We start from the raw sequence: 16,354 nt of genomic DNA on the forward strand, positions 1-16,354 counted from the left end.
GAATCAAAAATTTCTATACCAGAGGGTGATAATAAAAACAGCCAAGGACAAAAATTTTAGTCAAAATAACATAGGCCTGTGTCTCTCCCTTTATGGGCTCGACTATGCCCTACATTATGACTTTGTATGAGCAGAGGACCTGTTTCAGTTAATTTTTTTGTCTCTGTGACCAAAGACCTGACAAGAACAAGTTAGAGGAGGAAAAGTTGATTTTGGCTCACGGTTTCAGAGGTTTTGTCTATGGTCAGCAAAATCCATAGCTCTGGGCCTTAGGTGAGGCAGAACATCATGGCAGATTGTCATGGCTGGAGAAAGCAGCTCAGGACATGACAGCCAGGAAGCAGAAAGAAGGTTCTGCTCATCACAGACAAAATATATGCTCCAAATGCACAGCCCCAGTGACTACCTCCTCCAGCCACATCCTACCTGCTTACGGTTAAACTCAGTTAATTCCTCTCAGGGCAATTAAAACACTGAGTAAGTCAAGACTCTCATAACCCAATAATTTCTCCTCTAGATGTTCTTGAACTGTCTCCACATGAGCTTTTGTGGGACACCACATATCAAACCATAACATTGTGGTCATTGTTATCCAACTTTATCTCAGTCCAAAGAGAAATTGTGTCTTGGACTCCTTATACCAGATTCTAGTCCAGCTAATCCCATTTCTATCCTGGCTAAATCCAACCCAATACCCATATAAAATGTGATTCATGTTTCAATAAGAAACAAAAATTATCTTCTTGAAGTACAATGAATACTTCACTATTTCTGTTAATTTTTTCAGATCTTTTGGGGTTAAAACAAACAAAAACATGTGAAGTGTGCAAAGTATTTAGCACTCTTTGGATCAAAATTTATGTAGTGGACACTTACTAAAAGAGTTACGTTACCTGTTTATTATGCAGTTACAAAAATGAGTCATGTGTTTTTACTTTTCTAACCATTTGTCTTATTAAATGAGAATACATGGAGAAGAGGAACTTGTATTTATTACCATAATGAATTAAAGGAAAGAAAACAGGGAAATCTCAGGATTTCTCAATTATAAAAACATAACGGGATAGGGTTGTAGTTCAGTGGTAGAGCACTTGCCTCATGTAGGTGAGGCACTGGGTTCAATTAGCACCACATATAAATAAATAAAGGTCCATCAACAAGTAAAAAACCATTTTTAAAAAATGGACATCATAATAAAATATTTCCAGAGAGAAGCTAGATTGAAGAATATTACATTCCAACCTTGAGCAGGCTACTGCGATTGGGATCCCAGCAAAACACTTTCTATAGCTGGTGGTTGCAAAGGCAGCCAGAGGCAAACATAGAATACTTACCCTGAAAGTTGAAATTCTTGGAATCTTACTCAGTGTCATGTTTTGGAAATATATGAAATTAAAATTTGTGTGTGTGTGTGTATGTCTGTTCATCTAATCTATTTCTTCCTATGGGAGAAAAACTATATAACTGTTCTCAGATACTTTCAAAAAGCAGTAGGACCTTTTTCTATACAAATTTTAATGTGTGAAAAAAATAACTTTTATGAGAAATGAAGTCCCAGGCTGCTGAGCCAAATGAACATAAATACAACTTAAAAAATATTTTCTGGAACATTTCAGATGCTGAGGTTATATTGGCCAGTTTTCTCACATAAAGCAAATTTTCAATGCTTTTGTGAGTAATAAGCTATTACACTTGGTAATAAAGATATTTTGAAATGATGATTGATTTGTATTAAGATGAGAATTAAATATTCAACTACTATCTTCTTTGAGTTTGTTTAAAATGACTCCAAGCCCTTACACAAAATTTAAATGGTCATTTTAATTGGTTTATGATAACACATTTAAAATGTTAAAAATGTGATTGGCTCTTTCTTTAAAATACTTAAGTGTTTGGCCTCCATTTTTTAACTGTAAAATAGGAATAAAATTGTCATACTTTAGTTTTTTTCTTCTCAGTGAACATGCAGAAATTACACAGATCATAAGTTCATAGCTCAACAAATTTTCAGCAGTTGACCAAGCTCATGTAACTGGAATCTAGACCAAAACAACACAATGTTGGCATCATCCCAGGAGTCTGATTTTGACCTCATTTAGTCACTGCTCCCCAAGCATCCTCAATTCTAGAACTGGAGATAGCGTTCTGTTTTCAAACATGATGTCAATGAAATTATGCATTATATCAATTTGTGCTGGAGTATCCAGTTCAGCATTGTTTTTGACACTCATCCATATTGTTATATGTAGCATTAATCATTCACTTCTTTATTGTATTCCATTTCATAGTAGCAGTTTGTGGATTAACTCAAATATTAATGGAATAGGAGTTTCAGTTTGAGAATGAGAGGAAGTGTGGCTATGAATATTCATCCATGTCTTTCATTAAATATATATATATATATATATACGTTTATATATATATAAATATATATATATATTTCATTATATATATAATTATTATATATTTCATTAAATATATATACACACACACACACACACACACACACATACAAGTGTTGTTTATATACTTAAGTGTGAACTTCATATGGGGCAAGGGTATAGGGCATATATGTCAGTTTTAATAGATACTACCAAACTTTTCAAAAAGTGGTTCTACCAATTTTCATTCTCAGGCACCTCAATGCAATGCTAAACCTAGCTCACAAGTTCCTCCCATGGCTGTTTCTATAGTTTTATCAGTGAAAGGCAATACCATCTCCTAGGCTTGGCATCAAAGTCTGTAAAATATCAACATTCTTGCATTCTTGAATATCCATTGAGTGGCCATCCTTGACTCTTCTCTCCCTTTTCTCATAGTCAAGAATGGTCAAGTTCTGCTCATTGTATTTCCTAAACTCCTGATTTCATTGTTTTCTGTGCCAGTTTTTGAAAGTTCAGGACATCATTAATTTTTCAGGAGCATTACAATTGCCTTATGATGTCTCTGAACATTCATATTTGCTCATAAACCCACTGCACATAAAAGGATTGTTTTCTTGAAACTGGAGTCTGAGCATGTCATGCTGTTGCTTGAAAGTATCAATTTAACATCTGGTTCTACCAGGGGAACATTGTCTATTTCATTCAGGTGCACTATCAGTATTAATCAATGTTTATTAAATAACGGTACAAGGAAACAAAGAATGTAAAGATTGTTTTACTGTCCATAGATATTTCTATTAACATGAAGGTAAGAAGTCTGAATATAAGACATAGTTTAATTTAGAAGTTGGTAATCAACATTGCCAGGGATTAATAAATAATATTGCACAAAGTAAACTTCCTATTTAAAGCAAGAAATACATTTTCCAGGATAGACTACACTGATCTGTCCAGGTTAGAACTATGTTCTAACAGGAACACATGAAAGAGAACAATGAAAACTTGTCTGTGAACTGGTCTGTTAGAAATGTTGTTCCTTAGATTGAAATGTTATACCTTAGGTGTCAGGATAGGAGGTCCAGTTGAAGACAGTGGGAGTCAAGCCTTTTGGTAACTCTGACCTCTAGCAGAATCTGGCAAATACCAGCATAATTTTTCTATGGTTTGGTGCATCCTCCAGAATTTACTTATTGGAAACTTAATCCTCACCTGGTATTGAGATGGGGACTTGGGCAGGAAATTAGGATGAGATTAGGCCCATCCATGAAGGTGAGGCTCCCATGATGGCAATAATGGTTTCAGAAGGAGAGATACCCTAGTGGGCATGATCACTTATTCTAGAATTGTTCTTAAACTTCTGATAGTTCTTCCTTACCCTCAATTTCACTTTCAGTGGTTTCAGTTGCCCCTGGTGAACCATGCTTCAAAATTATTAAATAGAAAACTCCAGAAGGAACAAAACTACACATGCAAATGTCGAAGCACTCTGAATAACGTAACAATACCTTATGCCATTGTGTTCCATTCTGCCTATAATGTGAATCATCCTTTTGTCCATGTGTCCATACTGTATATGCTGTCAGTCACTTAGTTCCCATTTCAGTTATCAGACTAAGTACTGCAGTGCTTGTGTTCATGGAACCCCCAATACTGGTTCCAAAGCCGAGGAGTAATAATGCTGGGAATTTGGATGTGCTAGAAAGTACTTCCTTTGAGTGAAAATATGCAAGTTTTCAATTTGATAAGTAAAAAAAAAATCTTATGCTGAGGTTGCTAAGATCTAGGATAAAAATTAATTTTTATACATGAAATTTTAGAAGAAAAAATTCATGTTAGTTTTGCTGTCACACATCAATCTGCAAAATTATGACCACAGGGTGTGATAAGTGCTTATTTAAGGCATTAAATTTTAGGGGCTGGTATTATCTGAGGTGTCAAGCACCCACTAAGGGTCTTAGAACTTCCCCCAAGGATATCAGGGATTCCTGTCATTGCATCAATATTAACATTTCACTTATAACTAACATTGACTTTTTTTTAACAATCAGTGTCTATTTAATCAATTAGCAATGTTTTCCATATACAATCTATTAAAGGTTGATTTGGGCCTGATCTTATATCTCAGCTAATGTTTGTGTCCTAAACTTAAGGCTGAGAATTCCAGTCAGGCTACAGAGGAAAAACGTCTAACTAATGATGCCTTCTTGTAGGGAAAATTGTTTCATTTTGAAATTGTATAGCAAAAGAACAACAATAAAGCATTGGTTCCACTTTTAAATAAATAAGGGGTTATTTTGCTGCTGAAAGTTTTCATTGAAATGACTGATCAGATCTCACATGTCTGCTTAAAAATGTCTGACTTAGGTCGTTACAAAATGACAGACTATGATAAACTGGATGATAGTTGGGAGCAAGACAATGAGGCATTGTTTACACAGAAGATTGAGTAACCGGTTTAACAAAAGAGGTTCTTGGGTATCTATTGTATGTACAACTAAGAGATTTACTGGGGCTTTTATAATTTCTGCAAGGCTCTTTTCCAGCCAGCTTCATTAACTTGAAGTAAATCAAATCATGCAGAAATCTGGCTCAGCCAGAAAGAAACCCAGGAAGATGCAATATGAAGAAAAACAGACACAAGATGATAAGGTTTAGAGTCTTTGGCATTTTTCATAAACATTTTGTTTGATATTATTAAATTACAACCCAGAAACAAAAAAAAATACCATAGTAAACTCACTATTAAATTAGGTCTTTTACCTCAACTTTACTTTACAATACATATACATATATAAAATTGCACATACAAAGTATGTGTCAATAAAATACAATCTTTAAACTTTAAATATTATTTAAACAGAAAGATTTGCATATATTTTATATATGCACAAAATCAAGATTTTTTCAGGGGATTACTGAGGAATTGTGGGGTATGCAGGAATCAAATGCCATTAAAAGAGGACTTTGGGGTGCTAAATTCTAGGAACAGGGTTCTAAAATTTTCATGGCCAATAGCTTACTTTTACCAGAAGGAAACCAAAGATAAATTTGGACCATCAAAATACTCTTTCTGTTCAAAACATTTGAGAAAATGAAATGATTATATTTAGGGAACACCCTGATTTATTAGTTTTTCTCTTCATACCTTTATCTTTCTAAATACTCAGAATTCATTTATTCATCACCTAAACCCCGCCTTTCAGAAGCCAGCTATTGACATTTTATTTGGAAATAAATAAAGTGAGAAGAAATGGCTTTTTAAGGCAGCCAAATACTTTCAGAAAACCCTAATTCTTCCAAAGAGTGGTCCCTTGGGACCTCCTGGGGCATCCATTGCCAGCAATGGACCGTAATGTAGGCTGGTATCCAGCACCAAGGGGTTACCAAAAGTTTACATATATGTTCATGGTAGTGACTGCTAAAGATCTGGGTGTAACTATGTTAATTATTATAAAATCTTTTTGTAATATACATTATTTGAATAGATAGCTACCATAGACTTAATTCAGATGAAACTTGCATGAATGATAATCTGAAAGGAGGGTGGGGGTGGGAAGTAGAAGTAACTGAATCTCAGAATCTGTTGAAGGTGTGAAAACCAGTTTGTCACTCTCAAACCCAAGTGGTCTCTTGGTTGGTCTTAAGGAGGGACTTCAGACCCATGGGAGCCTTGCTTCAACTCCTATTTGAGAATGGATGTGTCTTTCATAATCTCAGAACTGGTTCCTTTTGCTGGGATGGACATCTATGCAAATGATAGAACACCCCATGTGGAGGGGTGGGCACAGGAGTGTCGGCATCTGTGCACATGAAGAAGAGCAGAGCATATCATGGTCTCCACCTGGCACACACTTCAGGTCCCAGAGGACCACTGAAATAGCCGTGACATTGGTCTGACCGAGTGCACAATATAGGATGCTAGAGTCTGTGTGCGTCTTAGAGAGCGCTGCGCTTCTTCCGAAGGGGGCTGCCACTGCCACAGAGTTTCAATTCCGCATACTGCACCTGTGAAAACAAACAGACGTGTTGCTGGCAGTTAGGTAACCCTAGCTCACGACAGAGTGTGTTAATGGCTCCCCAAGGACAAACCAAGGCAAAGGAAGGAAGGTTCAAAGGTAATGAATCATTTTCTAAACACAGGAACATGGAGGGATTAATTGCAGGAAGGATTTGAGAAGTCATGCATCATTTCTTGAAACCAAAATATTAAAAGAAGATTTTTCTAATGAGATGCATGGGTTTCTACCTGCTCTGGGCACTGCTCGATGATCTTAATTTTGTGCGCGTCAGTTCTCAACCATAAGTAAGTTTAATAACTGCCTCTTGGGAATGTTTATCTTAGTATATGATATAGCAACTTAGAATTATTCATTTAAAAACTACCTAAAATCTTGGGGAAAAAATCACAGACAATTATGGACATTTATTTTGTCTAACAGGGGAAAAATGCTGAAATTGATACTGGGTACCAGATTTTATTATAGATTTCTCTTAAAAATTAATTTCATTTACAATATAATGGCTAAAACATCTGTGATAAATATGAGTGCTCGGTGATTCCCCAGGGGCACACTGTCAAGGTGTTATTAGACACTGCCCTTGGTGAGACGGGGAGGATCTTACTAGCATGCTGCATGTCCTTCTTAGATGCTCTTTTGTTGTATGTCTCTGTGTTCATGCCAACTCCAACTGGATGGCCACTCAGAGCTGTTGCTTGGACCATGCACAGACAACCCTTGGGGGCTTGATGGAAATTGCTATTCTTCAAGGATAGTGTATGAACTCACACTTCGACCCAAGTGATGGTACAGTGCAAATGTATTGCTTTGGTGTGTGAGCTTTGATAGGCTGCTGGTGGAATGCCTTTATTTAAGCTATTGTATTACAGACCACATGTGTTCACTATTTTTAGCATTTGTGCTAAACTCCCCAAGAACATGAGGCCCAATCACAGATTAGTCTCTACTTTGCCAAAAACAGATAAAAGAAAAACAAAACAAAACAACAACAACAAAAACCCCACCGTTTTCTTCCAGTGTTTTGTAAAGCTTTAGTTAGGGGAGCAGAGAATGACATACCTGTCAGTCTTCAGTGCAAAACACAAGCAAGGTTGCTTTTTAATTATATAATTTAAATGTTAAAATACATTCTAGGAAGATGAATTTACTCTTTAACAGTTATAAAGTGAAGGTTAAAGAAAAAAATAGTCCATTTTAATCTCCAGAACTTGAAATGAAGGGGAAAGGAACTCTAAGACCTTTAAGCCCTATTTCTCCATGATCCACTCAGATGCTGGGGAACAACTACGTCACAGTGGCCCAATGGTGAAAACTGATACTTGATTTGGGATTCTCTCAGATAACACAATATTGTTATCTTCGATGATATTTCATCCAATGTCTCCCCATCAACCTATTCTTCATTAGTGAAATTGCTGCCTGCCTTCCTTCCTCAGGATTTATACCAGGCTAATCTGCAAGGACCCACGTTGAGCTATTCTTCGGGACTTTCTCTTATTGTTGTCTTCATTAATCTCTGAGCATCCACAGAAATGAGACGCTGCTGGATTAAGTGACCATTACCTGTGAATAATACCTGTGATTGATCTCAAATTATCTCATGCTGTCTCTTCCTCTCCATGTAGCAAAGTAAGTGGGGGATTTGCCCTTACCATCTTTAAGTCTTTACAGGAAAGGGGATAGAAGGGAGGCCCAGGAGATAATCAGGGCAAACAAGAATAAAAAGAATAATCCTCCTGTTCCCTATTCCCTATAAATGCCTGCCATCCGGAAAAAGGAAGAAAATAAGTATCACTCCTCAGGTTTGGATCTCCTGCAACTGCACTTACTGAACCCATCTTGTCCTCTTTAGGGAGGTAAGCAATCAAAAAGGGACAAGCATCAGTACACTGCAGCTGCGCGGTATGAGTTCCAGATCCTTCTTTAGTAGCTCTTTTTCAGGATAATTTCCCCCAATCATCTCATGCTTTGGACAAAGCTGCCTGTTTTTTTTTTTAAATACCACCTCCCTGCAAGCCAGGCCTCTTTAGGGCTTTTTCAGATTCCTTATCTCAATTACTCACATAAGCAGAGTCTCCTGGTCCTTTAGCTCTGCGGCTGGCTAGAACTCAGTGTTGGAGCCCCTGTTGTTGGTGAGCACTCATTACATACCTTTTGAACATCAGAAGGAACCCTGGAGAGGAAGTCTAGTAGCTCATTGTTGTCGATGGCAAAGGGATTTCGGAGCTTCTTGGTAAATTTATTTATGCCTGAAAAATAGAAACACAGAGAGCTTTTTGTCTTTCTGTCTACCTATGTCCCTATTTTTAAAAATCTTGCCTGACTTGGGTGTGTGTGGAGGGGTATTCACAAGTAAAAATTAGTGTGAAAACAATTACTAGACTTCAAGTCATGCACATGTTGCTGTCATGTGGAATCATTCACAAATGCCTTTTCCTGGAAGAAGGTGGAGGGGGCGGGGGAAGAGGGGCTCTGTCTTCTTCAGCTGTGAAAATCCCATTACAGTCCCAGCAGCAGGGCAGCAGAAACAAGCACTAAAACTGGAGAGCTCATTGGCTTTTTTGGAATATACTGATTAACAGCCTCCTTTGCTATGAAAACAAATGTCCCAGATGGGAAAAGGCCTTCATTAGCCAAAACAAGCCCCTACTTGGAGGCTCGGGACCCCGTGTAGCTGTGGGAGGTGGAGGGCGGGACTTTCTTGTTGTTAGAAAGAAACTGCGGCAATCTCTCTCCCACCACCTCCAAGTCATTTTCACAGGATTCTCTTCTCTCACAGCAGAACAGAACTTGACATGTTGATTGTACTTTGATGCTGCAGGAAACTGTGAAAAGTTATTATTGGAAAATTATCTTACTATGGTTGCTAACTTAATTTGGGGACTGCAACACTGGAGAGTGGGTTTGTCTGGACAACGGAGTATGTGCTAATTTAGGATGGGGATGATGGTTATTACAGAGGGGTTCAACTTTTAAGATGTGAGTCCACTGTAGAGCACCCACCTTTGGTGGCTGCACTTTGGGTTCCTGTATCTGCCCAGGACACACTCTGCCCATGGTTTCCTCTTTAGTGAAGAGGTCCTCTCCACCACCTTTTGTCTTCCACTGTGCTCCTTGGGGCTACTTTGCATGTACCCAGAGCTCACAATCTGTAGTATTTTCACTAAAATGTCAACCCCTTTTTCATGTTGAGTGTTAGAAGCAGAAAGACTAGGTGGCCTTCTGAAGTTTTGCCACGGGGTGCTTGTTTAACAAGGATCATATCTGAAGGCCTGTCAGTCCCAATGACCGCTGAATGGATTCTTAGCTTAGTTGTGCTCTGAATGGCTCCTACTCAGAAGCCAAGTTCAACAGTCCCCCAACACATAAAAGGTTTGATGTTTTTCTTTGTTCATTAAATATTACTTTGCTTTCATCTCAGGACTGGACTTCCTGCATGGCATTATACCTGACACAATGCCAACCTCCAGTCCATTCTTTGGGGGGTCAGATTTACATCTGCTTTGCAAATGGGGGCCAGCCATTGTTCATGAGTAAATGGTAGCTTGGTGGCTGGGCTAGGGAAGGTTCCCAGCAAATGATTCCCTTTTCCTCAAGTCAAAGCTGCACTCTGCCTTTCTTCCCTCTACCCCCACAGCAAGCTTCATGTTTCTAACTAAAATTTCCCCCAGTGTTCCTTTAAACTAAAATACTCTCACTGTGTTATTCTAAAGACATTTAATTGTAGCATGGGCTTTTTGGCAAAAGAAAACAGACAAGGCAAAATGATGAAGGGAGACAAAGACGTATTGAGAAAAGATATATCTTCTATTGTTAATTATATATAGTGTGCGCATCTGGAGTCTTTACAATGAACAGCAAGGCAGGGATAATATCACAGCCGATCAAAACACGGCATTCTCAGCCACTGAGAAGATTATAAACCTGCACAGTAGCTCAAATGCACCGATAAAGGCCGAAGTAGTCCACAATGCACTGAGACTGTCTATGTTTGAAAAAGTTAGAATAAAAATTACAAGGCATACAAATTGCATGCTTCAAAAGCACACCTTATTTTTTAAAGGTATCCCAGGTTTGACTATTGCAGTAATTCCAACATACTATTTATTATGTGAGATCCAGGGCCAACAGGAGATCACGGACTTCTTGGTCATTTTTAAGGGCCAATGAAGGATCACAACAAAGGTGATGGTGCAAGAATCCCTGGGCCTCAGTTTCAGCTACATGATACATTAACTGTGTGATTTCAGGCAAATCACTTAACCCTCCTCTGCATTATAACTGACCCAAGGCCAACCTCTAAACTTCTCATGAAATTTTAATGAAAAAAACTGCCCTATGTAATGTCTAGGGTTGATAGAATCATGCTGGATAAGATATGTGAAAGAATTCTGTAATTCTACATCAATGGAGGGGCTGCAATCATTACTGTGGGTATTAATAAGCTAGGAAGCCAAAGAAGGTCCGTAGGGAAGAGTTTTCATACATGATCACAAGAAAAATCTGAATGTGTGGCATCATCTAGTAGGATACTAGATGTAAATTTAAATTTTAACGTAAATGATACACATAGAGAGGTCTATCTGCTGTTAAAAAACAACAACAAAAAAGCAAAACTTTTTTTTTTTTTTTTGCTATGATAAAACAAGTGAGATCTAAGTCCCAAAGGATAGCATTTGGGAAAGAGACTATCATTCAATGGTGATGGAGCTCAGAATAAATAAATGAGTAGGGTGGAAGGAGGGCTTCAATGTAAAAATAAATAAATAAACAAACAAACAAATAAATAAATGTGGGGAAAGAGGATATGGAAAATCTCATGACTGCCTTACACTCAGTAACTTGAAAATAAGCACTCAAAACAGAATAAGAAGTTTTCAGAAACTTCTATAAGTAATGGGCATGTAACTCTTCAGTGTGATTCCATGGGATCTATACAGGAGCCTTGCTTACTCATTTTTCAAACCCTGAGCACCTTTCATATGAGAGCTGTGATGCTATCAACTAGAGATACAAAGTTAAATCCTGGTTCCCCCTTGCAAAACACCCCAAACTTAAAAGTAGAGTCCAAGATTGGGAAGCTATAGCTAGGATCTGTGATGAAAAACTGAAAGAATATTGGGAAACTCTTCAACAGAAAACATGATGCAATCAAATCTTAGGACTGCATGACTGATGTGATTCTACAACATGTACAATCAATTAAAAAATTAAAAATTATACCCCATTTGTGTATGATATATCACAGTGCCTAAATGCATTCTACAGTCATGTATAACTAAAACAAAATTAAAAAAGAAATTTAAAGATACTTTACCATCTGGATATATATCAAGTGACTAAATTCCAGTAGATATTTTTCTACAGAAAACTTCAGATATCCCTCTTGAAATCTACTTCTCAATTTCTAAAAATCACAGTTCCACACAAGAGAAGTGGTGGGCTCAAGAAAGAGTCGCCTATGGAGAGTACAGGTGTGGAGGCTGAGACTCATGCACTCAAAGGATTTTTTGATTGCTCATTAAAGATTTATATCTATGATGCTGCATCAAGAATCATAAAGAGGGAAAAAATCATTAAAGAGGGAAAAAACGTGTTTCACCCATCAAAACATTACAGTAAATTGGAGTCCAGGAATATTTTCATATGCTTCTGTCAAATAATTGATTTTAAAAATAGTTATACAAAAACATTATTTCCAGGTATAGAACATGAATATCTAGCAAAATGCTAGGCTCTTATTCATATGTTTAAGACTCCATAAAAATAAATAACTTCATATGGTCCAGGAGACATTCTTAAAGGAACAGTATAAATTTGACATATATCTTTTCTCATGCGAGAAAGCATCTGCAGGGGACAGAATCATATAAAAGATATGCAAAACATTGTACTGGACCTACAGTAGCTAGTAACTACCTTGCCTTGAAAATGAATAAGTTTTAATGCAACTGCAAAATGTACTCCAGGATGGAAAGGCAAGTCTTACATGATGAAATCATGGATTAATTGTCAAGGCATTTGTCCACTCTGTCTTTAGTATGCTCACCAGTAAACTATGAATTCCTGTATAGAAGGTGGAAACAATTCTCCAGAGGGTAAAGCTCAAAGGGTTACTGCTGGCTTGTGAGACAATAATAAAGTCCGTGCTGTTTAATAGTTTCATCCATAAACTGAACAAGAAATAGAGAAATGTTTCACTAAGTAGATGCAAAGAGTTGTTGGAAAGCTGCCAATATCTTGGAAGAAGTCAAAGTGATTTAGGTAAATAGAGGGGTTATAATCCCAACATTGACAAAGGAGAAAATGGTACTGTTGGCCCTCTCTGTCTCTGGGTTGTACATTCTGTAATGAATGTATGCAGAGATTTCTTGTCATTACTCCCTAAACAATACAGCATAACAACTATTTACACTGAGTTTACAGTGTATTAATTATTATAAGTAAAATACAGGGGAGAATAGGTATAGATTATGTGGAAATACTGTGAAAATACAGAGGACTTGAACATCTGTAGATTTTGGTATCCACAGGGGGTTCTGGAATTAGGGATGACTGTATTAGTCGCCTTTGTGGAGGAAAGGAGCTCTATAAATAAATCATGTATGTACTAGTGTTTAACAGCAGACCATGGCATTCAAATTAGATAAGCTGTTTGAACAAAACAGTAGCCAAAGAACTGTAATTTTGAATCAGACCTGGTTAGGGACAGACAGCTATATGAAGGTATAAGTTGTAAATATGGTCAGGAATTTGAAACACAGACATACACACAGACACACACACACACACACACACACACACACACACACACAACAAAACACAAAATAACAACTGTGAAAGAATAAGATTATCCAGTTATCCAGTCTATACAGATAATATTTAGCATACAGAGTACTCATGGGAATATTTTTTTTTAAAAAAAATCCTTCCTTAATCAATGAGCCATTAGAGAGGCCCATGTTCTTTCCTAATGACCAAAGTGCTAGCATTGTTGCAATGTAAAACAAACCTGTGCATGAGAGGCCTTTCCGAAAGTTGCAACAAGAGAGCTTTCAAGGAGGCACATTGTCTGAAGCAATAGCATAGAACCAAGTATTAACTCCTACCCCTCAGGAGAGGGTTAGAATATGTTTTTATTTTCTCTTCCTAGACTTGCAACAAGGTCAGAGGCTTCTTTAGATACGATTTTCAGCTCAAAATACTGTAGAGAATGATTGGATTATATTCTCAAAATCCTTCTAGTTAGTTCTAGTAATTTTATGAGTTCTATTTTTCCCATGACTCTTCCCATTTCTGAATGTCCACCTTTGGCTTTCCTTGTGCACAGGGTTCTACCTTTTAGGTGAAATCCCTTTTAGGGATTCTTGTAATGGTTCTAGAAAAGTCACAGCTTTAATCCAGAATTTCCAGGATCTCTGTCCATGCATAAAGATGAGTGCATCTCACCACAGACTCTCATTTTTGTGACTTCCTTGAACATCCTGACATAGGAAGCTCCCTACAAGCAATGAGGGAGGAGAGCTCAGCAACAGTCACAAGACAAAGGCTGCCAAGTCCCCAGTCATTTAGTGCAGTGCATTCTCCTTACATCAAGCAGGGGCCACCCAGCAACAAACACAAAGATCCACAAAGCTTCATGAGTATGAAGTCAGGAAATTTATTTCAAGTTTGATATTTTTATGTTTTTGCTTCTCCTTTTTTAAAGCAGCTAAACTTTTTAAGCATCCCATTTCCCCTGGTAAACAACAGCTTCCTCTTTTTTTTTTTTTTAAGGAACTGATAGATACTCACAGAATGTTCCCTCCTTCACCCCGACTCCTTCTGGATTTAAGTCCACTAGAGACGAAGTGTCAGGAGCAACCTGGCAGTGATCAGATCTACTTTGACATTATATAAAGGGCAAGATGCAGGTGTGTGCTCCCTGTTTGAACCACAGTGTTTCCAGAAAATTACTGGGCCACAGCAATATATTATTCAAGGGGATTTATGACTGGCAAATCCCAAAGGGAAATAGCATGCACGATCACATTTTTATTTGATCACAATTATGCAAGGGGCCTATAAATATCCATGCTGATCATTCACTCCACTGGCCTTTCCAGGGAGGTCCTGGAAGTGTTTGTTCCTCAAATGCTTTCCTTAATCTCATGTTTAATTGCCAGCAAGAGCACATTTAAAGTTTATAGTCACTCTTTAAAAATGAGTAATTGGTTCTTACCTGAAATTGATTGCTAGCAAAAGGACCATGTCAAACTTACCCCAGATTAAAATGATGTAGCGCAGTGGAATGAAGTACAAAGTGATGGTGGCTATGGCCAGAATCAAACAGGCCAGGAATGAAAGGAACGGGACCGTCCAGTTAAACGTGCTGTAGACAAACCACATAAATTTTATTTCCTTTGATGCTCAACAACTTCTCGAGTTACCTTGTCATATGTATTTCATGCTCAGATATATAAAATGTCTACTTAAAATTTTTTTATTAAATACTTGCAGATACATATTAAAACATCACACAGTGTTAATGCAGAAATGTTTGAAGGTAAAATGATTAGATTATGAAAGCTGTAACCCCTTTAGTGGATTAATTCATTTGATGAACTAATAATTTGAAAAGACTACTCCAGGCAGTAGGGATGTGCCTAGAGGAAGTAGGTAGCTGGGGGCATGCCCTTGGGGATTATATTTCTTGTTTTCCTGGCTGCTGCTCTCTCTGCTTTCTGGCCTCCTTGAGTTTAGAAGCTTTCCTCCTTCTACCGTGCTCTTCTGCCATGGTGATCTGCCTCACCTCAGGTCCAGAGCAATGGAGTTGGCTACCGTGGACTGAGCCTCTGAAACAGTAAGCCTGAATATACCTTTCCCTCGCCTAAAGTGTTTCTGTCAGGCATTTTGTCCACAGGGATGCAAAGTTATCACAACTCTCAGTGATTTAAAAACTGTGATACTGCCAAGACGGCTCTATGCATGGAGATCTTCAAAGCTTTGGTGGACTTCCTTTCAAATCAATATTTCTGTCAATGAAATACATAGTTGTAAATATTTTAAAAAGATTACTACAGTGCTTTCATGCTTCTGCATTCTCGAATATCTTCTGTTTAAAACTTCCAAGCTCATTTACTCTAAAAGGCAGAAATAAGGTGCTCTCAAATGGGTGGGGGGCATTGGCTACAAACCATCATACCACTAATCATAGGTATGATTTTACCATACAGTATTTTCATGGGGCTCTTTGCTCCTTTGGTTACAAGCATGGCTTGTTTGCTCTTGAAGATCTAGACCTTGGGATGTGGAATTCCATGTAATGTAAAGATTCTTGAGTAGTCCTAAAAATAGAGCCCTACTTAGGATACCCAGAGTAGTTCTTACTAATCTTCATCTTCCCATACAAATTTACATGTTTATTCTTTGCCTTGTACTAAAAAATACCAAGAGGTAAAGGTTTCTTCTGTTGTCTTTTGTATGAGTTGAGGCAAGAATTTGGGCAATTTTGGAGGAAGTAGCATGTAACAGTTATCAGGCATTTAATTTGTGCTAGTATTGAACATATATTTAAACTGCAATGCTCTTACTAATTCTGCTAAGTGTTATCCCCATTTTACAGATGAGCACACTGAGAGGCTAATTTGTATATAAACAAAATTCCATCAACAATATCGAATGAGGTACCTCATACTCTTAAGACTATTATCAGTGTTTCATCTTTGCCCATGGAGATAACATTTGTGTATGCATTTAATTTTTTCTTTAAATTATAAGTAGATTTGAACACCTTTTAATATGCTTGTTGATGATTTTTATAGTAGAAGTTATTAAGAAATAAGTTATTTCCTTGCTCAGCGTCACAGTATATAAAAGCATCTAAAAAAAGGAGTTTACAAGCTGAGCAAGTTTGGGAAAGTGACTACATCAATCTGAACTATAATTTCCTCTGTGCAAAATAGAAACAAT

General features: G+C 37.4%; 1 protein-coding gene across 7 annotated transcripts in view; it reads right to left on the bottom strand.

Annotated features, from left to right (window-relative positions):
• Nucleotides 1-3,141: 3,141 nt before the first annotated feature.
• Nucleotides 3,142-16,354, bottom strand: part of Mctp2 (multiple C2 and transmembrane domain containing 2) — a 223,158-nt gene continuing 209,945 nt past the window's right edge. For all 7 annotated transcript variants that reach the window (XM_046436562.2, XM_046436552.2, XM_058576938.1 and 4 more), the window contains 3 exons: nt 14,665-14,774; nt 8,555-8,652; nt 3,142-6,389 (listed from right to left, as the gene is read on the bottom strand). In XM_046436562.2, the coding sequence (XP_046292518.1) occupies nt 6,321-6,389; nt 8,555-8,652; nt 14,665-14,774 (277 nt within the window). In that variant the 3' untranslated portion in view covers nt 3,142-6,320. The remainder of the gene's footprint in view (nt 6,390-8,554; nt 8,653-14,664; nt 14,775-16,354) is intronic.

Source organism: Marmota monax, unplaced genomic scaffold, assembly GCF_021218885.2.
Source record: "Marmota monax isolate L192 unplaced genomic scaffold, Marmota_monax_Labrador192_F-V1.1 WCK01_AAM20220418_F8-fsc00005, whole genome shotgun sequence".
NCBI classification, from domain to species: Eukaryota; Metazoa; Chordata; class Mammalia; order Rodentia; family Sciuridae; genus Marmota; species Marmota monax.